This window comes from Solanum verrucosum, unplaced genomic scaffold, assembly GCF_900185275.1.
Source record: "Solanum verrucosum unplaced genomic scaffold, falcon-dt-bn FXZP01000032.1, whole genome shotgun sequence".
Lineage (NCBI taxonomy): Eukaryota > Viridiplantae > Streptophyta > Magnoliopsida > Solanales > Solanaceae > Solanum > Solanum verrucosum.
The window spans coordinates 1,930,380-1,948,374 of NW_026020569.1; the positions used below are offsets into that span (position 1 = coordinate 1,930,380).

Here is a 17,995-nt window from a genome sequence, read left to right on the forward strand (position 1 = left end):
AATATTAAATAAAGGTAAGAGTTAGAACCATAAAATTTGACTCAAGAAGTTGATGACTTGGTATACCTCATTTTAATATGCTTATAGTAATGCTTGAAACTAAAATTTAAAAAGAAATAAAAAAAATTGTAATTCACTTTGTTCAACACTTTTCACTATTAATTCTTATTTTTAACAAAGTACAAAAGATGTTAAAGTGGATAAAATAATTTATTTTAAAAAAATATTTATTTTTTTATCATAAATAATTAATTTTTCTATAAAAAATTTAACACATAATTCATTCTTGACAAAAATTTGGGGCCCCCGAAATTTGGGGACCTAAGGCAAAGGCCTTATTTTCCAAAGCATAGAGCCGCCCCTGGTATCGCTCTACCCAATCCAAATTTTGTGCCACTCTGTCAAAGAGGATTTTGATATTTTAAACAAAAAATTAGATATTAAAAACTATACAAAAAGTATCATACATTCCATTTTTTTGTATATGAATATGATGATAAAATACATCATAAAATATTAGTCAAAGTTATTATCATTTGATTCTAAAAAAGGAAACTATGATAATTAAAAATGAACGAAGATAGTATTGTTTTCTGAATTGGGAGGACAAATAGAATTGTGAGTATGATTTTGCATTTCAGTTGAGCAATGATTATGCTTTACATTTAGTAGGCGTTTGGCCATGCGATACCATATCATGATATGGTGTCGTGAGATGCAATCAGCGTTTGGACATGTGATTTTACGCTGATTCCATCTCATGATTCCATATCATGAGAGATGATACCATATTCTCTAAAAACCATGATATGGAATCACCATGTGATTCCATATCATGATTTGAGATATTTTAATATAATAATTGATCCATGAGTTTATATTTTGTTAAAACAACCTCACATTTATATCTACTAACCATTTGTTTCATATGTAAATAAAATTTATAATCACATCATTACTTTTAAAATTTTATTATTCTCACCAATATAAAATTTTATTATTACTTTAAATTTGATGAATATAAATGATAAAGTAGAAATTCATTTGGTGAATATAAATAAGAACGAAGGGAGTAATACTTTTTTGATTTTTCATAATAAAAAAAATGTCTTAATCTTATGACTAAGCATAATATTGATAAAAAACAATTTTCATTGGCGGTGCCACACTTTCTTAATCTTAGTATTCGCAAAATGTTCGTTCACATAACTGAAGAATATCAAGTCCAATGGATTGAGGACTTGGGAAAATTTTGATCAATTAGTTATTAATATTTAGTCAAGTGGACATTTTTTTTATTAAATTTTTTTAGAAGTGTTTTTGACTCAAACTTGTGGTAACTTTTTAAAATTTCGTTATTCTATAATATTTAACTATTGATTTTTCTTGTAAATAGTTAGAAGTCAGTGATGTTTGTTAATTTTTATCTTAGTGTATTTAACTTCTAAGTTAATATTTACTTACTAATGTATATTTTTTTTCTACTTTATAGGTTATTTGTAAGAGTAGTTGAGAGATATGAGCATATAAAGTACACTTTATGTTCAATTTTTTTTATTAAATTAAAGTTAGATGAAACAATTACTTAAGTGGAGAACAAATAGCTTTGTAATAATTTATTATGTGATTGTATAATTTTTTGTTTATTTGATAAGATTGAATAAACAATTGGGGCTATTTTAATAGTTTTACAACTTATGGAATTTTTATGTTTATGAGAAAATATACAACACAAAAATTTCATATCGCATGTCCAAACAAACATTCAATTCATCTCATTTGTTAGGGATTAATTAGTGTAAAATAGAGTTAACAAAAAAAAGTTAATTAATAAAGAAAAGAAAATAAAAAATTATAATTTATAATGTGGTGTTGACGTGGTGCTGACGTGGCAGCGAGTGTAATACACCACATACTGTGAGAGTGGTGTTATGTATCTCAAGGTGGTATTAAATTCACTTTTAATTAGTAAGAGTGTATAATAGATCGTCATAATAGTTGAAGTGTGAAACTGACTTTTCGGTACAAGTTTGAGGGGGAATTTATGCCTTTTCCCATGCTAATAAACTGTTTTGTTACTCCTTTTGTCCCTTTTTACTCGTTAAATTTTTACTCTTCTTAAAGTTGCTAGCCAAAAAAAAGTTACCGCTAAAAATTATTTTTGTCGTAAAGAATGCCATTCAGAACCGTATAGATATTATATTATATACATCACAGAAAAGCTAGCTAGAGTACAATTTACAAACTAGTAAGAAAATGTGATCTGATCAAGATGGGAACAGCGGTAGGGTAGTAGGGCTCCTTAAAATCTGACCATTTTTGAACTCTATATTATCTAGCTTTTGTCGGCACCATTTGAAATGAGAAGTAGAAATAATGGACATATAGAGAATCCTTGATACCAGCTTCATGTCTATCAATGTTAACACAAACTCTATTTTGCTCAAGTCTTCTTGTTGAGGCTTTATTGCTCTTCTCAGCCAACATTTTCTCTTACCTTTCACGTCCTTCATCCATAACTCTTTCTTCAGGATAACCAACAAAAAATAAATCATCTTTAGTTAGAAAATATTCTCCCATGTTTGATTGGAGAGCGAAAAATATTTATATAAGAAAAAAAACAATGATATATATATACAAAGTCATTTTTCCTCTTTTCGCGAAAAAATGTTTATTCCTCATAAAAGCATACACCAGAACATGACTTATGTTGTTAAAAATATTTTCTTTTATAGAACCTTGTGAGAGGCGTACCATTTGAAGTTTCCTAGTTAAGTCAGGCAAGAGCAGTATGTCTCTGGGGTCTTCAACACGAGATTGACTCCACAAAAATTTCTTCTTTTTCTTGCAATCTGTTCTTACATAAAACCAGAAAGCATATATGCATTTCTCTATGGCCTTTAGCACTTCTATTGGCTTGGTTATTTCTCCATCCAGTCTTTCATTTGATTCTACATATCCTACAAAATAGAAGTACGTATATTCAAAATTTTAAGTTTATGAGTTCTGAATTTTAAAATCGACATGTAATTTATTGAATTATGAATAAAATATTACATAAAAAGGTCAAAAAGATATTAGTATTGCATATAGTGTTAAATATCCTTGAAGAAATTTCTGACTTTGCCATGTTCTATCTTTTTTTCAACACTAACAATATTTTTCTTTAGTAACGTGTAGGACTTGTAATCTTAAGATGCTAGAATAAGAGAGCTCTTATAAAATACTTGAAGATAATTAAGTAGTAATTTCTTGGGTATATAGGAACGCAACGTACGAAATAAACTATTTAGGTATTAGGTGGGGGAGTGATTAGTTTTAATTACTCCCCTTTTAGCAGCAGAATAAACCAATGGCGACTGAGATCTTCTTAATACTAATTTGTAATTACTGAAATTGCATGTACCCAAAATAAAATACTATTTCGTATAAGCTTGTAATAAAAAAAAAAGTTGTATAAGCTAAGCTAGAAGACAGTGGGTCTATTCAACTTCGATAATAAAGTTTTTACATATAAGTACTGGTAATTATTTAATGAAAGAAGTTCTATCTAAGTGTTAATTAATACTCCTACAAGAAATGGAGATCTAGTCGTTACACGTAGGAACTAGATAAGCGACGTACTAATGAATCTCAACTTGCCATGTAAGTCAAAATTAGAGGGTCCAATTAAATTTAAGAATAATAATATCAGAAATTAGTAACTAGATTTTGGATTTACTTCTTTATATATATATATATATATATATATATATCTAGTTGATTATTTAATACAAACAGAAAGTTTGGATCTTAGCTATTAGATTTTTAGGTAATCTTTCAGCTCAACCCCTAATTTATATATATTGAAAGTATACAACAACACTCAATATATTTAGCAGGTAATTTATCATTTTTGAGGTTACTATTTTTACATGAATGAGAGCTTGTAATTGATATTTAATTTAGGTGACTTGGAAATGTAACAATTTGTGTCACGTCATGAGCCGGGGGTTTTGGGAAACAGTCTGTCTTTTTTACCTATATAAGGTCTGTCATGAGCCGGGGGATTTGGGAAACAGTCTATCTTTTTTACCTATATAAGGTCTATGTGCACTGTATCTTTTCCAGGCAATAGTGATTTCACATAGAAATTGAATTCTTCAAAAAATGTTAAAGTGGCAAAAGATTACCAGAAATCTCTGGAACTTGGAGGAGATTCTTTTGGGAAAATCTTGTATGAACATAATTCAAATGTCTTTTGCCTCCACAGCTATCATCTTCCACAAATCTTTCTAGCAGTACTTGGAATTTCTGAAATGTTGCTGCTACATTACCATAAAAGACCCCATTTTTTGAAGTTGAACAACAAAGAGCCTTTACTTTTTTATACTGATGATGAAGTGCTTCCCATGACAAACATGATTGTGCCACATAAACCAACTCTAAATCACTCTCTAAGCTTCTCACAGATTTTTTTCTATCCACTTTGCTCAGTGAAATATATTCAACAGGCAAACCAACTGTAGGCTCCATTTCATACTCAAATGAATTTGGACTTGACAAGTGCTTCCTCAATACTGCACCTAATTAAATTATAACCAACAATTAATAACATTGTTAAGCATACTATAATATACATAGAGGGACCTATAGTTCAAGAAACACATATAAAAAAATATGAAGAAAAATATTGCAACCAGGATGTGGCCCATTGGTCAAAAAAATCATGATAGATCAGGGCTCAGTTTTCCATACGACTTTGTCATTTCATTCCATCTCCCCGAACTTTGGTGGATAGTGTAACATTATATTTGTGGCTGTGCTAGTAGAAAGTACTAAGTATTTGGTCAAATAGTCGAGCAACGCACAAGTTGAACAAAACAGCATGGTTATAATATAAGAAATTTAAAAAAAAAAAAAAAGTAATTGAGCAAAAGGAGAAACTCACTTAAGGCACATAGCTTTTCATGATTGAGAACATCAAACCAGCTCATTCTTTCAGCATATTTCTTGTATAACAAATCCACTTCTTCCTCTGCACAACTTGTGTACTCATGACCCAGCTGTTGATCCATTTCCTTATCATTTGTATAGCTATTAAGTGACGGAAAATTTTGGTTCATCGTGCCATAATCCAAAGGGGATGAAAAATTAGAGCTAATAGGAGATGGAAAATATTCGTCAAACCCCTGACGATTAATACCTGGTGACAAACTGGAAACAGAACTCGATAGGGAAAACTCAAGTTCTAGCTCTGTTTCAGATAAAACTGAACCAGGAGATAAAGGGGCAATATTATAGTTATCAAATAAATTCATTTTTTCATCGACAGAAGAAATGACTGAACAACAGTCAATAAGTACTTCACTAGGATCCTTTTCATGTTCTTCATCAAGTTCCATAAACTCACCTTGATTAGGTTCAACAAACGAACTAATCTTGTCATCTTTATCGAACATTTGAGAGACTCTAGATTGAAAATCATATACGTAGATCATGTCATCATACGATTTATTTTTCATGTTAAAATAATGGACTGTTTCATACGATTCACTAGAACTTCGTCTCATGTTGAAGCTCGTATAAAGGATGATTTCATTTTGGTTTTCAGTATTTGGTATAACATCATAGTACTCCTCAACTTCTTCAATAGGGATATGATTAGTTTTTCTATTTGGTAAGATGAAGTTACACTTCTTGAAGAAGAGAAGGCAGAATTTGCACAATTTTGGAACATATGAAATTAAGAAACAAGAGGACTTATAAACAAAAAGAATGAAGGTTAATAGATATTTTTGTAACACTTTGATCAAAAGATAAAGTTGGCAGAAAGGAAGAAGAAAAGGGTGGATATAGAAACTCAAAAAATACCACTTTAGATATCCATGTGGGATCACGTATAGTTCAATCAAAAGCCAACAGGTCGATAACGGTGTCATTTCAGAAATCTAAAGACTCCCAGAAACAATGAAGGAGCAAGATTGGTTTGAGAGTACTGCCCTCTGTGCCAATTTATATTACCCTACTTCCTTTTTAGTCCGTCTAAAAAAAAAAAAAAAAAAATTATATTTAGCAACAATATAATTTTAAAATGATTTATAAATATACAAACATCTATGACTTATTTTAGATCATAGGTTTCAAAAGTCAGTTTTTCTTTACTTAAACTTCTTGTCAAATCACATAAATTGGGATGGATATATGATTTTGGAATTAATTATTTTCTTAACTTGAGGCTGGAAATGCGTGCAGGGAAGTTATCCAATTGAAGGAGCTTGCTTCCGTTGACTAGATGATACGTACAATAGTTGTTAGTTGGTCACTATATTGATAGTTTTTTGTTGAGGGGTTTTCAACTTTCTCAGCAGGACGGAACAAACGTGGCTCATAATGCAGTTGGTGAGCATACTTAAACTGTGCATTACTACAAACCATAAGTTTATAATATTTACAAATTAAGAAGTTTTCCTTGGTCAATATTATAATACAACCATGAGTCATGACGCTACTGTTTGAATCATGTCACACCAAGAAGCAAATGCATAGCTGAGATTTCCAAATCTTAGCTTGAATCCTTGTCTTTTTTAAATTAAGGATTCAGAATTTAATATTCGTTGAAACTTCTGTGATTGTTTTTGTTGAACTCATAAAAAAGGCTGCATGCAGCATGTCCCTCCATTAAGAAGTGACTCGTCGATCTTATTGAGAAGCTCCACATACCAAAGGTGTTATTAATTAAATTATCAAATGAATTATAAATTCATTTGCTAGAATCTTGGTTATTGACAGGAAGGTTGAAAGAATCATAATGAAAACTGCAAGGAAAGTTCTCTATGATAAGATTAGGTACACTGAAAACTTTAATAAATGTCAACATAATAAGATAAAGAAATGAGAATTGTCTTTTGAAGAGGCAATCAGTTAAGGTTGGGGCCGTTTGGCGCAAGGCGATTTACACGAGTCCGCTCCTTTTTTAATGGAGGTAAATCTAAGTATTCGTCCCACTAGGCACTAACTTATATGAGAAAACATGTGGAGCCTAAATATGAAATTAAACTAGGAGGATGCCATGTCATTATCATGTCTGGTCTAACCTCAAAGCTGAATAAGAAAGATAATCGTGGATCAAGTCAATTGCGTCTACACCTTTGGCGCATATTCAAACTTTATATTTAGATAGTTGTTAACTTACTGTTCCTGTAATAGTGATGGGACTTGGGAGTACACATCCTGGCTCCTGCACAGAAACTGAAACCGTACATGTGGCTCTAGGGACACAAGTCGCATAACTGAAAACAATCTCATACATGCGGCTTTAGGGACACAAGTCACATATATATTATCTTTTTCGTCAAAAATTCTAAAATAATAATTATTGTTCTGACTGTCTTATACCCATGGCAGCGACATCAACTAATAATTAGTAATTGATATGAAGTGTGTTGGAACACGCAAACCACTGTCCATATAGCCTTCAACAACAGTTGTTACTAAATTGTAGAACTTAAATTAATCAAATACGTTTACAAATGCAGTTCTAATCCTGTCAGTTGTATCTGAACCAGTTACTAAGAGTAGGATCACCGGAACTACAGTAAAGCGTACTCACAACCACTAACTCAAATCCAAGTTTCGAACAAGTGCCTATAATCTTCAAGTAAAATTGAAATCGTGACACTCGGAAATACTCCCATTAATGTTATGCAACATCAAAATTTGACTGTTTAAAAATATATTCTAATAGAAAGTAGCCATTAACTACAAACACAAACTTTCATTAATCATATCAATAAGTATTCCGTAACTCATTAGATGAAATATACATATTACAATGACTTGCAACAAAATACAGAACTTACCATGTTAGCTTAAGGTGTTAATCAACCAGATTCTTGTCAGCACAGGGAAGATAGAAGAAAGGGATCAGAAATTCTAAAACAACCTCAAGCAACTTTCTGAGAAACTACAAAGCTTCCTGGATTGATAGTAATGCTCTTGGTGCAGTTATCCGTTTTGTAGATTCCAACTAGCCTATCTGCTAGCTCAAACATATTGTTTCTAAGGCTGCATATCATCAAAATAAAAATTAGATAACTATAGCTTCTTAGTGCTTGTTTCTTTGAATCGGACAAATGCCAATACAGTACCTTATGATTATGAACTGTGCATCTTTAGTTCTGTCCTTGACATAATGCCCCACGATTGAGACATTCTTAAAATCTGTGACATACAAGGAAATCACAAAGAAAGCATGAAGATATTGGGAGCTTGATCTTTATTAGCCAAATGCAACAAGCAGAAAAAGAACATACCCAAAGCAGCATCAATCTCATCCATCACATAAAGTGGAGTGGGTTTATAGTGGTGGAGTGCAAAAACAAGAGCCAATGAGCTGAGGGTCTGAAATTAACATTGCTATTAGAAACCGGATTGCTTTTATACAATGTTTCACTAACATACAAAAACCACCATAGCCACTCTTGACACTCACCTTTTCACCACCTGATAAGTTAGCAATATTCTTCCAGCTTTTCTTTGGAGGTCTAACACTGAAAACAACACCTTCAGAAAACGGATCAAGAGAATCCACTAATTCCAGTTCTGCGTCGCCTCCAAGGGTGATCATCTGGGGAGATCACCAAAAGAAGTAATACACTATTAATATAGGTGTATATTTCATGCAGGTAATAACTTTACAATTTGCTATTTTATTTTATTTTTTGATGACAACAATTTGCTATTTTTGCTATTATATTTAAAAGGTTCTTTTACTTATAAATGGTTAACTAGTTGTATATCATGAACTAAAAGAGTCCCCAAAACCCAAAAGGATAACCATCAACATACTTGCTTTTCCATAACATGGAAAGAAATTTGAAGCGAATTTTTTTTTTTTTGGCACACAACATAAATCCCAATTTCTAAACAAATCAGTCCATGCACCAGAAAAATGAGCAAATATCCAAATCAGACATAACAAGAAAATAAGAAGAAGATGCCCTGCAACTACAGGATTAATAAAAGGAAAACAATCAAGATGGTGTACAATATTAAGTGATATAATCACTTACCCAGAAGAAATTCAACTCAAGTACTAGATGGGGAAAACTTTAATATAAGAAAACATGTCAAATATGAGTTGAATACCTGATACATGCAACTACAGGATTAAGAACGGGAAAACAATTGCACCCAAGGGTGTGGCCTAGTGGTCCATAAAGTGGTTGAGAACCCTAAGGTCTCAGGTTCAAAACTCAGCGGGAGACAAAAAAACACTAAATGATTTTTCCCATCTGTCCTAGCCTTGGTGGACAGAATTACATGGTACCTATTGCTGATGGGAGGTGGCAGGTATCCAGTGGAATTAGTCGAGGTGCGCGAAAGTTGGCCCGTACACCACGGTCATAAAAGAAAACAAAAATATATATACCCTACTATCTTTGCTAAAGCACACTTTACTCCTCTACACCTAAAATTATGAATGGCAGAATCACTGATCCAGATGAAATTCAACTCGAGTATTACATGGGGAAAACTTTCATATTAAACAACAAGTCAAAAATGAGCTGAATACCTGATACATTTCTTTAAGCTTCAAAGATATGGTATTAAAGCCCTCCATAAACTCATCCAACCTACAGAGATGTTCTAAGCTAATGAAGGAAAACATTGGCAAATGGAAGAGAGAAATCTAATTTGTAGGATGGACGGAACTTACCTTCTCTTTCTCCACTCATCATATTGTTTTTTAATATCATCACGCTCTTGAGTAACAGAATTAAGCTCTTGAACTCTTTCATTGTACACAGATACTTTCTTCCGATACCTAGTGACAGTAGAGACTATTAGCAATTAATATCAAGAAACATAGTCATGCTACTAGCATCTCTATAAATGAGTACAAGTGTTTACTCAGAAATTGAGTCAAGATTTGGGTTCATCTCTTTCAGTTGAGCCTCTAGAAGTGAAACTGTCTCAAGAGCTGTCTTAAGATCACTAGTCTGACCAAGAGTTTCGTCAGTTAGAGTTGCCTGAAGCTTTTCCGGGTCCACCAAGTCTTTTTGAATTCTATACACAGATAAAGTACAAAAAAAAAAGATAACAGATGAGGGGGTCTGTGTGTATCAGAAAGAGATTGGAAGCTGACAATGTGATGACATGTTTTGCCTCGGAAAGAAATCTCCCGGACTTACTGCTCAATATGCTTTGACAGAGCAGTATGCAAATCATCGAGTTTTTTCTTGTATCCTTTCCCTTTGAGTTCCAAGTCTTTATAAACCTTCTTCATATCTTGTAACTTGTAGTCCGCATCTACCTGCAGCTCCACTTGCATTAGATCACATAAGCATTTATAAATGAAAGGAAGAAAAAATGTCAAAATGAGTGCCATAAAACCTCTGATGACCGCATCTCATCCATAGTCTTCTTCAAATTTTCATATTCATTTTTAGCACCATTCAGAGCATCTTTGTGCTGATCAATGAGCTAGAAAATCATTAAAACAAAAACATTAGGAAAAAAAATAGAAATTTGCAGAAATAATCGAAGCAACTTGCACAATCATATGATGCACATCTTAACATGAAATAATGGTACAACCTCCTGTATCTTTTTATAGTCCTCCTGAACAGTAAAAGCTTTCTGTTCGACCTCTTTGAAGATGGAAAGTAACTTCTCCTTCTCAGCAAGTAGACTTTCCTTCTCTTTGTTTGATTCCTCAATCCCCTTTGTCAGTTTTTTAATCATTTTCTGTCCTGTTTCAATCTGAACCTTACGACGGTTGATCTCTGTGCTCTTTTTATCGATATCCTACGGCGGGGAAAAAATGTGTGTAAACAGTAAATCACATAAGCTTAGCATGCACAAAGATCAGTTTTCCACTTACAGATTGTATTTTAGTAACCTTTGCCTTTTGATTTTTCAATCGCTCGCCACCTGCATTCTCTATTTTATTCTGAAGTTCTGAAGCCTGAAGACATAAAACATTGGATTTTGAAACAGCCTTTGGAGCTAGCTTCACTTGAAAATAATAATAGAATGGTCTTAAGAAAAGGATAAACTGCTAGACATGTTATATCACCTTCTCTTTCAGCTGTTTTGAACCTTGTGTAAGCCTGTCCATTTCTTTTTCTTCAGCAGAAATTATCTTCTTGAGTTCCTTCAATCTATTAACTTCATCCTTACTAGGTTCTGATGCACTTCTCAAGGAATCCAGTTGCTTTTTTAGATCATCGCATTGGGACTTCAGGCTGTCAATCTGTACAGAAAGCAAAAAAGCATTTAGCTCTGATGGTGCAAGACAAACATTAAGAGAGATTAAAAATAGTCATAGAAAACAATTGCAAATAACATCAATAAAACATGCACGTCAGACCTCTTTTTTGCATTTGGCTAATTCCATCTCGCCAAGAGAAAGAGCCTTCTCTGAGGCCTGGTAACACTTCACAGCATCAGTAATTCTTTGGCGTACATTATCCAAGTTTTCAGCTATCTGTGAAAGTTCTTTTTCAGCAGCAGATATAGCCTCTGGTGAAACACTAGCAGCACGGATAGATGTGCCCATTTTACCACCACGAGGTTTACCCCCTCCACCACTCATTGTTCCAGATTTTTCAAAAAGAGCACCTTCAAGTGTTACAACACGGCGAAACTCTCTGTCCCCACCATATGCAATACGTGATGCCTGCAAAATTAACAGTGTTGCAAATTCTTGATCCAGCAATTGTGACTAACAATGAAAATACATATAATGCATGTTGTCCGAGTCTTGACGTACAATTATAGCAATCAGCAATCCTTACAAAAATAGTATTTGAAATCTCCATGTTATTGTATGTCCTAAAATAGATAACTGGAGAACCCCAGCTAAAATCTCGTTTCAAGACGTCCAAGTGTTAAATTTCTCAATCTTCCATTTTGGCGACAGAGAAAATAATCATTGCATTTGCTAATCAGTCAAAATGTTGACTAGAGATAATTTTACCAAGCAGGTCAAGAAATGGTATGACAAGCCAAATAGTCAATGCAGTTTTATTCATCACGAAAGAATTAAAAGAATTATGTAAACATCACCTGATCAATATCTTCTGCAACAACTGTATTTCCTAATGCCGCAAAAAATGCTAGTTTCATCCTCTCATCTCGGACCTTAACCAAATCAAAAAGGCGTGGGACTCCTTCTGGCGTTCTGACTTTCTCTTTGATTTTAGGCAAATAATGAGCTTGTTTTTCCTGCGAAAAATATGTAAAATCAAATATACATTTGAAATAATACCAATGATTTTACTTTTCAGGGGCTCCTTCCCAATGTGTTTTTTGGAAGTGTAATTTTTAATGGTAATAACACACTTTCTAGTTCAAACCAAATACATTTAACCTCCAAAATCAATGTGAGATTTATCTACTATTTGAATGCAATACTTTTATCCACTTGCTTAATTTCAACATTTTTTGTAGCCAACTAGCATTAGGAAAATACTACCAACTACAAAAGTACTCTGATCAATTTATGATCCAGCTTCTTATTTAATTTTCACTGAAGCAATCATATTCTTTCATATGTTCAACAGAGACAGTAAGATTTCAATCCAATTATAGACCAGTTGGTTAGCTTCTCTAAAGATGGTGCATAGTTTAAGAAGCTACAAAAATAAAGGAGACATACCAAAATCATGAAAGTTGCTACACCAAGGGTTTTGCTTCGAAGAAGCTCCACGCAAGCTTGAGCTGCTTCTGTAGTTTCTACAACAATATATTCAAGCCCAGCACATGCGGTAGATATGGCAACATCATACTTTGCTGTGGGAAAATAAAATATTCAGTAATTTATGCTCAAATTATGTGAGCTATAGTTCAGCTCTTAATTTCACTCTGTCAACAAATGAAACAATAATAAAGCAAAGAACACGAACTAGTTTTAAATGTGACACGAATATGCTCACCATCAATCGCACCCAAGTCACCCATTCGACCATAAATGCCATCTATCACATTTGCCTCCTTAGCATGCATTATTGCTTTTAGGACAGATCCCTGGCTCTTCTCAGATTCCATAACAGATGAAAGCTCAATAAGCTTTTGTCTGGCAGCTTGTTCTAGAGGTATCAATATTTCTTGCTCTTGAAGGCATTCCTACAACCAGTCAAGTACATCACATCCCAGAACAAATTCAAGAGCTGGTTAAAATGACAAATGGTAGAGATAGTCAAAACACATACCTTTTCAACAGCTCGAGCCTCAAGTGCTTTAAGCTTGTGCTTCTCAAGCTCATTGGCGATGTTTTTTGTGCTTGCCGATTTCATCTCTACTCGTTTCTGTATTTCCACAATCTGCTCTTGTGCTTCAATATACGCAGCACGCCCAGCCTCATGCTGAAAGCATTAATGACAAACCCCATTAGTGAAAGATTAAATAGCTAGCTTAAGGACCAACTAAGCAATTTTTAAGTGTGTATTATTCTGAAAAACTGCTAGTGGAACTTGACATGAGGTAATGCGCTTGGCATTTTAAGCGTCAATGTTGGAATAAGACAGGTCATGACTAAAATACTTCATGCAGCTTCAGTTAAAAAGTGCAGATCTCATAGGGTAAGTGAATCATATTGTAAGGAATGAGCTGCCGGAGTATGAGTAGAGAGGAGATCTTAAATGTTATAATCAGAAAATACCTTCTCACTCAAAAGTTTACTTTCAGTTGATGCTACTTCAAGCTTTCCCTTGTGCTCAATTAAGTGCTTTTCCCAAGGCTCTAATTCAGATCGAACAGCAGAAAGCTCACTGCGGAAAGCCTCGGTTTCAACTATTTGGAAACAATTGTACAAGAGTGAGACCAATATATTTTGATAAGTTAGAGCTAGACCAATAAATAAGGCTGTTATTAGCAATAAGCACCAATGGTTTCATGCAAAAGTGACCTTATGTAATAACTAATAACTTAAATTGCTAATCATCTAACTCTTACCCAAAACCACCAATAAGAACAACCATTAATTATCAAACCAAGGAAATATTTTCTAAAGAGGTCAAAAAGAAAAGGAGACCTTTAAAATGAGAAACGAGCCAGCAGCTTAAAGTCAGGAAGGCTTCTGAGTGTGATGCCACTCCATATGTACTGATCAAGAGTTATGAGAAAATAACCTTATAACCGATACGGTGATATCAATTACTTTGAAAAAGGAATGGTAATTGTTGTTGTTGTTACACTCACTTCTGATCTTAAGTTCTTAAAAGGTATTTACTCTGGTCAGGAACTTACATGCCTGGGCAGAGATAAGTGTGAGATCTAGAGATCCCTAACTGGACAAAATAATGTAGAAACAAGCATAAGAATATAGCCGACCCCAACTAATTGGAATTGAGGTGTAGTTGAAAGATTAACTAATTGTAAAATGTTGCATAATGGCAATAGGACAAATTCAGAGTATTTGACATGCAAACCTCCAAACAAGCACTTGGTTCAAGTACAATACCTTTAGAATTCTCCTTAATTTCCTCTAAAAATTTCTCCTCACCCACCAAAAGTTGTTGCAAGCTTGGAATATCTTTCTCCAATTTTGGAATAAGATTTGCAGACTCCTCGCACTCATTAGTTGTGTCAGCAATTTTACGAGAATCCTTTCAAAATGAAATAAAAACAGTAAGATTACGAGTAACTAAGATTCTCTTCTTCACAAAGATGTATTTATTTGTAATCTAAGGTACAACTTTCAGCATATCATACCTTATCAATTTTATCAGTCAGTTTCTTTATCTTCTGCTTCAAGTGATTTAAATCTTCTCGATACTTTACATCTTGCCTCTCAAATTCCTTGAACTCATCCTTGCAGCGCCTTAGACTGCTATCAAGCTCCTACAAGTTTCGAACAAAATAAATCTGAATTCTTTGACCATTGTAATAGTATTCAAACCAATTAATCAAGATACTTAATTCAACTCAGCAAGTAGGAGAAGAATCCACCTCATTCTGGTTTATCAGATTTAAAACCATAAGATCGTAATGCTTACGGATTCCCAAAGAAACCACCTCATTCTTAATTACATGATAATATGCAAAGGGTATACACACTTTTTATTCCATACCTCTTGTCTTTTCAGAAACTTTGAATGCTTTGACTCAAGGTCCTTCAATGCCTTGCTATTTTCCTTAATTTTCTCCCTGGAAAGTTAAAACATTCATTAAGTTCAGCACTCAATGAAAGCACTATTGTAATGAAGGGGGGTTGTATTGAAATGAAGAAATGTAACTACAGGCACTGATAGAGGAATTCGCCTCTTTTCTTGCAAAGAAACTAAGGGAAAAAAGGGAAAACAAAGAAGGGAGGGAAGTTCCATATTTATTCTAAGTAAACAACAAATAATAAAGCACTATGCTCTTGCATAGCCCTCACAAAATATAGTAAGCCACCTTTCACTTTTAAGGTTCTCTTCTTGTCTAGAAATGTTCGCCTGCATCTCCGTAATTCGAGTTGAATTATCTTCAAAAGCCAATTTTGTTGCTTTCTCTTGCCATTTGAGAAGTGATAATTCTTTAAGCATGTAGGCTTCTGCGTCATTTTTTACTCCCTGTTATTGAAGAAATGGACAACATGAACACATTTCTAAGAGCACAAGCAAATCATAAATTATGTAATGGTCTAACCTTACCTCCAAGTTATCTCTTTCTTTCTCAGCTAACTTAACCATTTGAACAACACCAGACCTTCTTTCATTGAGGGATTCTAGCCTATGACAGCATCAAAAAATAGTGAATGCAGATTCTAGAGGCATCAAGTGCATCTTTTTAGGCACATAATCTTCTCACTGAGGATGCAAAACATACACAAGGGAGAAGGAAAGAACATACTGGTAAGGAAAAGAGTAGCATAACTATTTTGATATCACAAGATTCAGTTTGAAACTAAGAACATTTTTTGTGCCAAAAAGAATTTCATTTCAGAGTGAGAACTAACTGCTTGAATGATTCCTCAATCTTCTCAACGTATTTTTCGGTTCCGATAATATCCTCTAAATACTCAAGAAAGCCTTCATCATGTGGTCCTTGTCCTCTAGGTTTCATCAGTGATATTTGTTCAACCTCACCCTGCAAAAGAACCACCTATTTAGTGTGCTTCGTTCAAGAAATTCCTACCTCTCTATCTATCTATGAGATGTTTGGATTTTTCAAAATTCCATGGACATCTCCATATGAATAGAATCCAATTTGTGAAATTAACAAAGATCACATGACAAAAACAATATAGACCTGAAGAATCAGAAATCGGTTGTTATCTAGATCAATCCCTTTCCCTTTTAGCATCTTAGTGACCTCTGTGAAGTTACTTGTCCGGTCATTGATATAGTACTTAGAGGAATTATCTCGAAATGCCACACGTGTAATTACAAAATCACTTCCAGGAACAGCTTCATATGTCTCATCATCCTATTTAAACAAAAGAAACACTTAGAATATAACAGAGATTCTAAATAGTTATCTCAGAAACAGGAAAATACACATTTACCAAATCAATAATCTCCTGAAAATGAACAGACACGCCAGCACTTTCCAAATTCTGGTGGTTAGTTGAATTGTGGATGAGCTCTGACACTTTGTTTAGACGCATCTGCAGAGTTTATCATTGAAGCTTAAATTTCAATAAGCATACAGATGGAACGGTCCATTTTAAAAGGTTTGTTGTCCCCAAGCTCCAACATAGCAGAGCTAACAGCCGTTTACAATCATACAGGTTAGTGAGTTTTACATCAAAGGTAACTAAGCAAGTGATCAACTAATTTTGTAGCATAGTCAACTTTTACTTTATTCACCAAGAGAATAATATTTTAGAAGTTATAACAATGAATTTTCCAATTTTGTCAGTCATGGTGCCAAAAAACACGGAAAAAAAATACTCATAATCTTACCTGTTTGGCCCGCTTTCCGAAGACAAAGAGCATTGCGTCGATGACATTACTCTTTCCACTACCATTAGGACCAACAACTGCAGAAAAGCTCTGTACAGTGGAGAATTTTATTACATAAAAGGAATGAACTTAATTTCTAAAATATTCAATTACCACCTAATTCCTGAAATACTCAATTACTGGAAAATATGTAAAAGCAAACCCTAACCTTATGGAATGGGCCAACGCGCTGTTCGCCCGCATAAGATTTGAAGTTTCTCATCACCATCTCTTTAATGAATAGCCTGGGAGGTCTAGATCCAGGATGAGATGACTCATTTTTGGATTCGTGGGAGTTTGAGAATTCCTTATCTACGGCCATGTTTACTCCCGGAGAATAGCTTTAGGCTGTACCGAAAAGAAGGACCGAAAGACTGGCTACTGATGGTCAACTCCAGCGAAGTGCTGGAGTAGAAGAGGAGTCCGGCGAAGTGCTGGGGTAGAAGAGGAGCGTGAGAGAAGATTTGAACTGCTTTTTTTTTTTTTTAGTGGTAGCGTAAGAATTTAAATTTTTGGCAAGAACAACTAGGAATAGATGGGCGGGAAACTCCGGTATGATTTAGGCTCCTATAATGGGCTATTCTAAGCCAAAGCCCAGCCCAGTAAATTGAACCGTTTGAACGTCGTAAACGGCATCGCGTCGGCCTAATTTCCTGATGCCCAAATAATCCTTTCCTGGCCTAAATCTTGGTACGCGTAGGTCCATAAGGTTTGGAATCTCAATTTGATAGTTTTTATTTGAAATCAGTGTATGCTTATGAAAATTGCTTAAATTCTAAATTCTCCAAAATTCAAATTGTAATTTCAAAATTTTTGAACTCTAAAACATGACTTTGTATCATGTGAAAAGATTATTTTGAATACTAGCTAACTAATTAGTACTATCATTGATTAGTGGATCTTTGTATAACTATGTGTATTTGAAATTTTGTAATAGCATGTAGTTGCAGACATCCATTTGTAAAATAAAAATGAAAACATGTGATTTATTAATGTGATGCCTTGAGATATTTTGATACCTATGATGTATGATTTGCTCTTTGATAATATATTGTTTGAGAAGGCCTTTGTTTGAGAAC

The 17,995-nt window shown here is 33.8% G+C and overlaps 2 protein-coding genes across 2 annotated transcripts; both read right to left on the reverse strand.

Moving 5' to 3' along the window:
- Positions 1-2,267: 2,267 nt before the first annotated feature.
- LOC125811163 (uncharacterized) lies at positions 2,268-5,949 on the reverse strand. The gene is made up of 4 exons (XM_049490685.1): positions 4,931-5,949; positions 4,173-4,565; positions 2,755-2,960; positions 2,268-2,525 (listed from the first exon to the last, which is right to left on the reverse strand). Exons 1-4 carry the CDS (start codon positions 5,919-5,921, stop codon positions 2,268-2,270), a joined length of 1,848 nt encoding a protein of 615 aa, XP_049346642.1. The 5' UTR covers positions 5,922-5,949.
- Positions 5,950-7,736: 1,787 nt separating this feature from the next.
- LOC125811156 (structural maintenance of chromosomes protein 4) lies at positions 7,737-17,384 on the reverse strand. The gene is made up of 28 exons (XM_049490674.1): positions 17,086-17,384; positions 16,878-16,967; positions 16,478-16,579; positions 16,222-16,398; positions 15,929-16,059; positions 15,624-15,702; positions 15,385-15,542; positions 15,060-15,135; positions 14,701-14,829; positions 14,450-14,594; positions 13,649-13,779; positions 13,200-13,352; positions 12,924-13,113; positions 12,647-12,780; positions 12,055-12,213; positions 11,357-11,665; positions 11,063-11,239; positions 10,868-10,951; positions 10,582-10,791; positions 10,378-10,467; positions 10,176-10,297; positions 9,895-10,050; positions 9,701-9,808; positions 9,557-9,617; positions 8,474-8,608; positions 8,295-8,382; positions 8,130-8,202; positions 7,737-8,046 (listed from the first exon to the last, which is right to left on the reverse strand). The coding sequence occupies exons 1-28, from the start codon at positions 17,236-17,238 to the stop codon at positions 7,926-7,928; spliced, it is 3,741 nt and encodes a 1,246-aa protein (XP_049346631.1). The 5' UTR covers positions 17,239-17,384; the 3' UTR covers positions 7,737-7,925.
- Between the last annotated feature and the right edge of the window lie 611 nt (positions 17,385-17,995).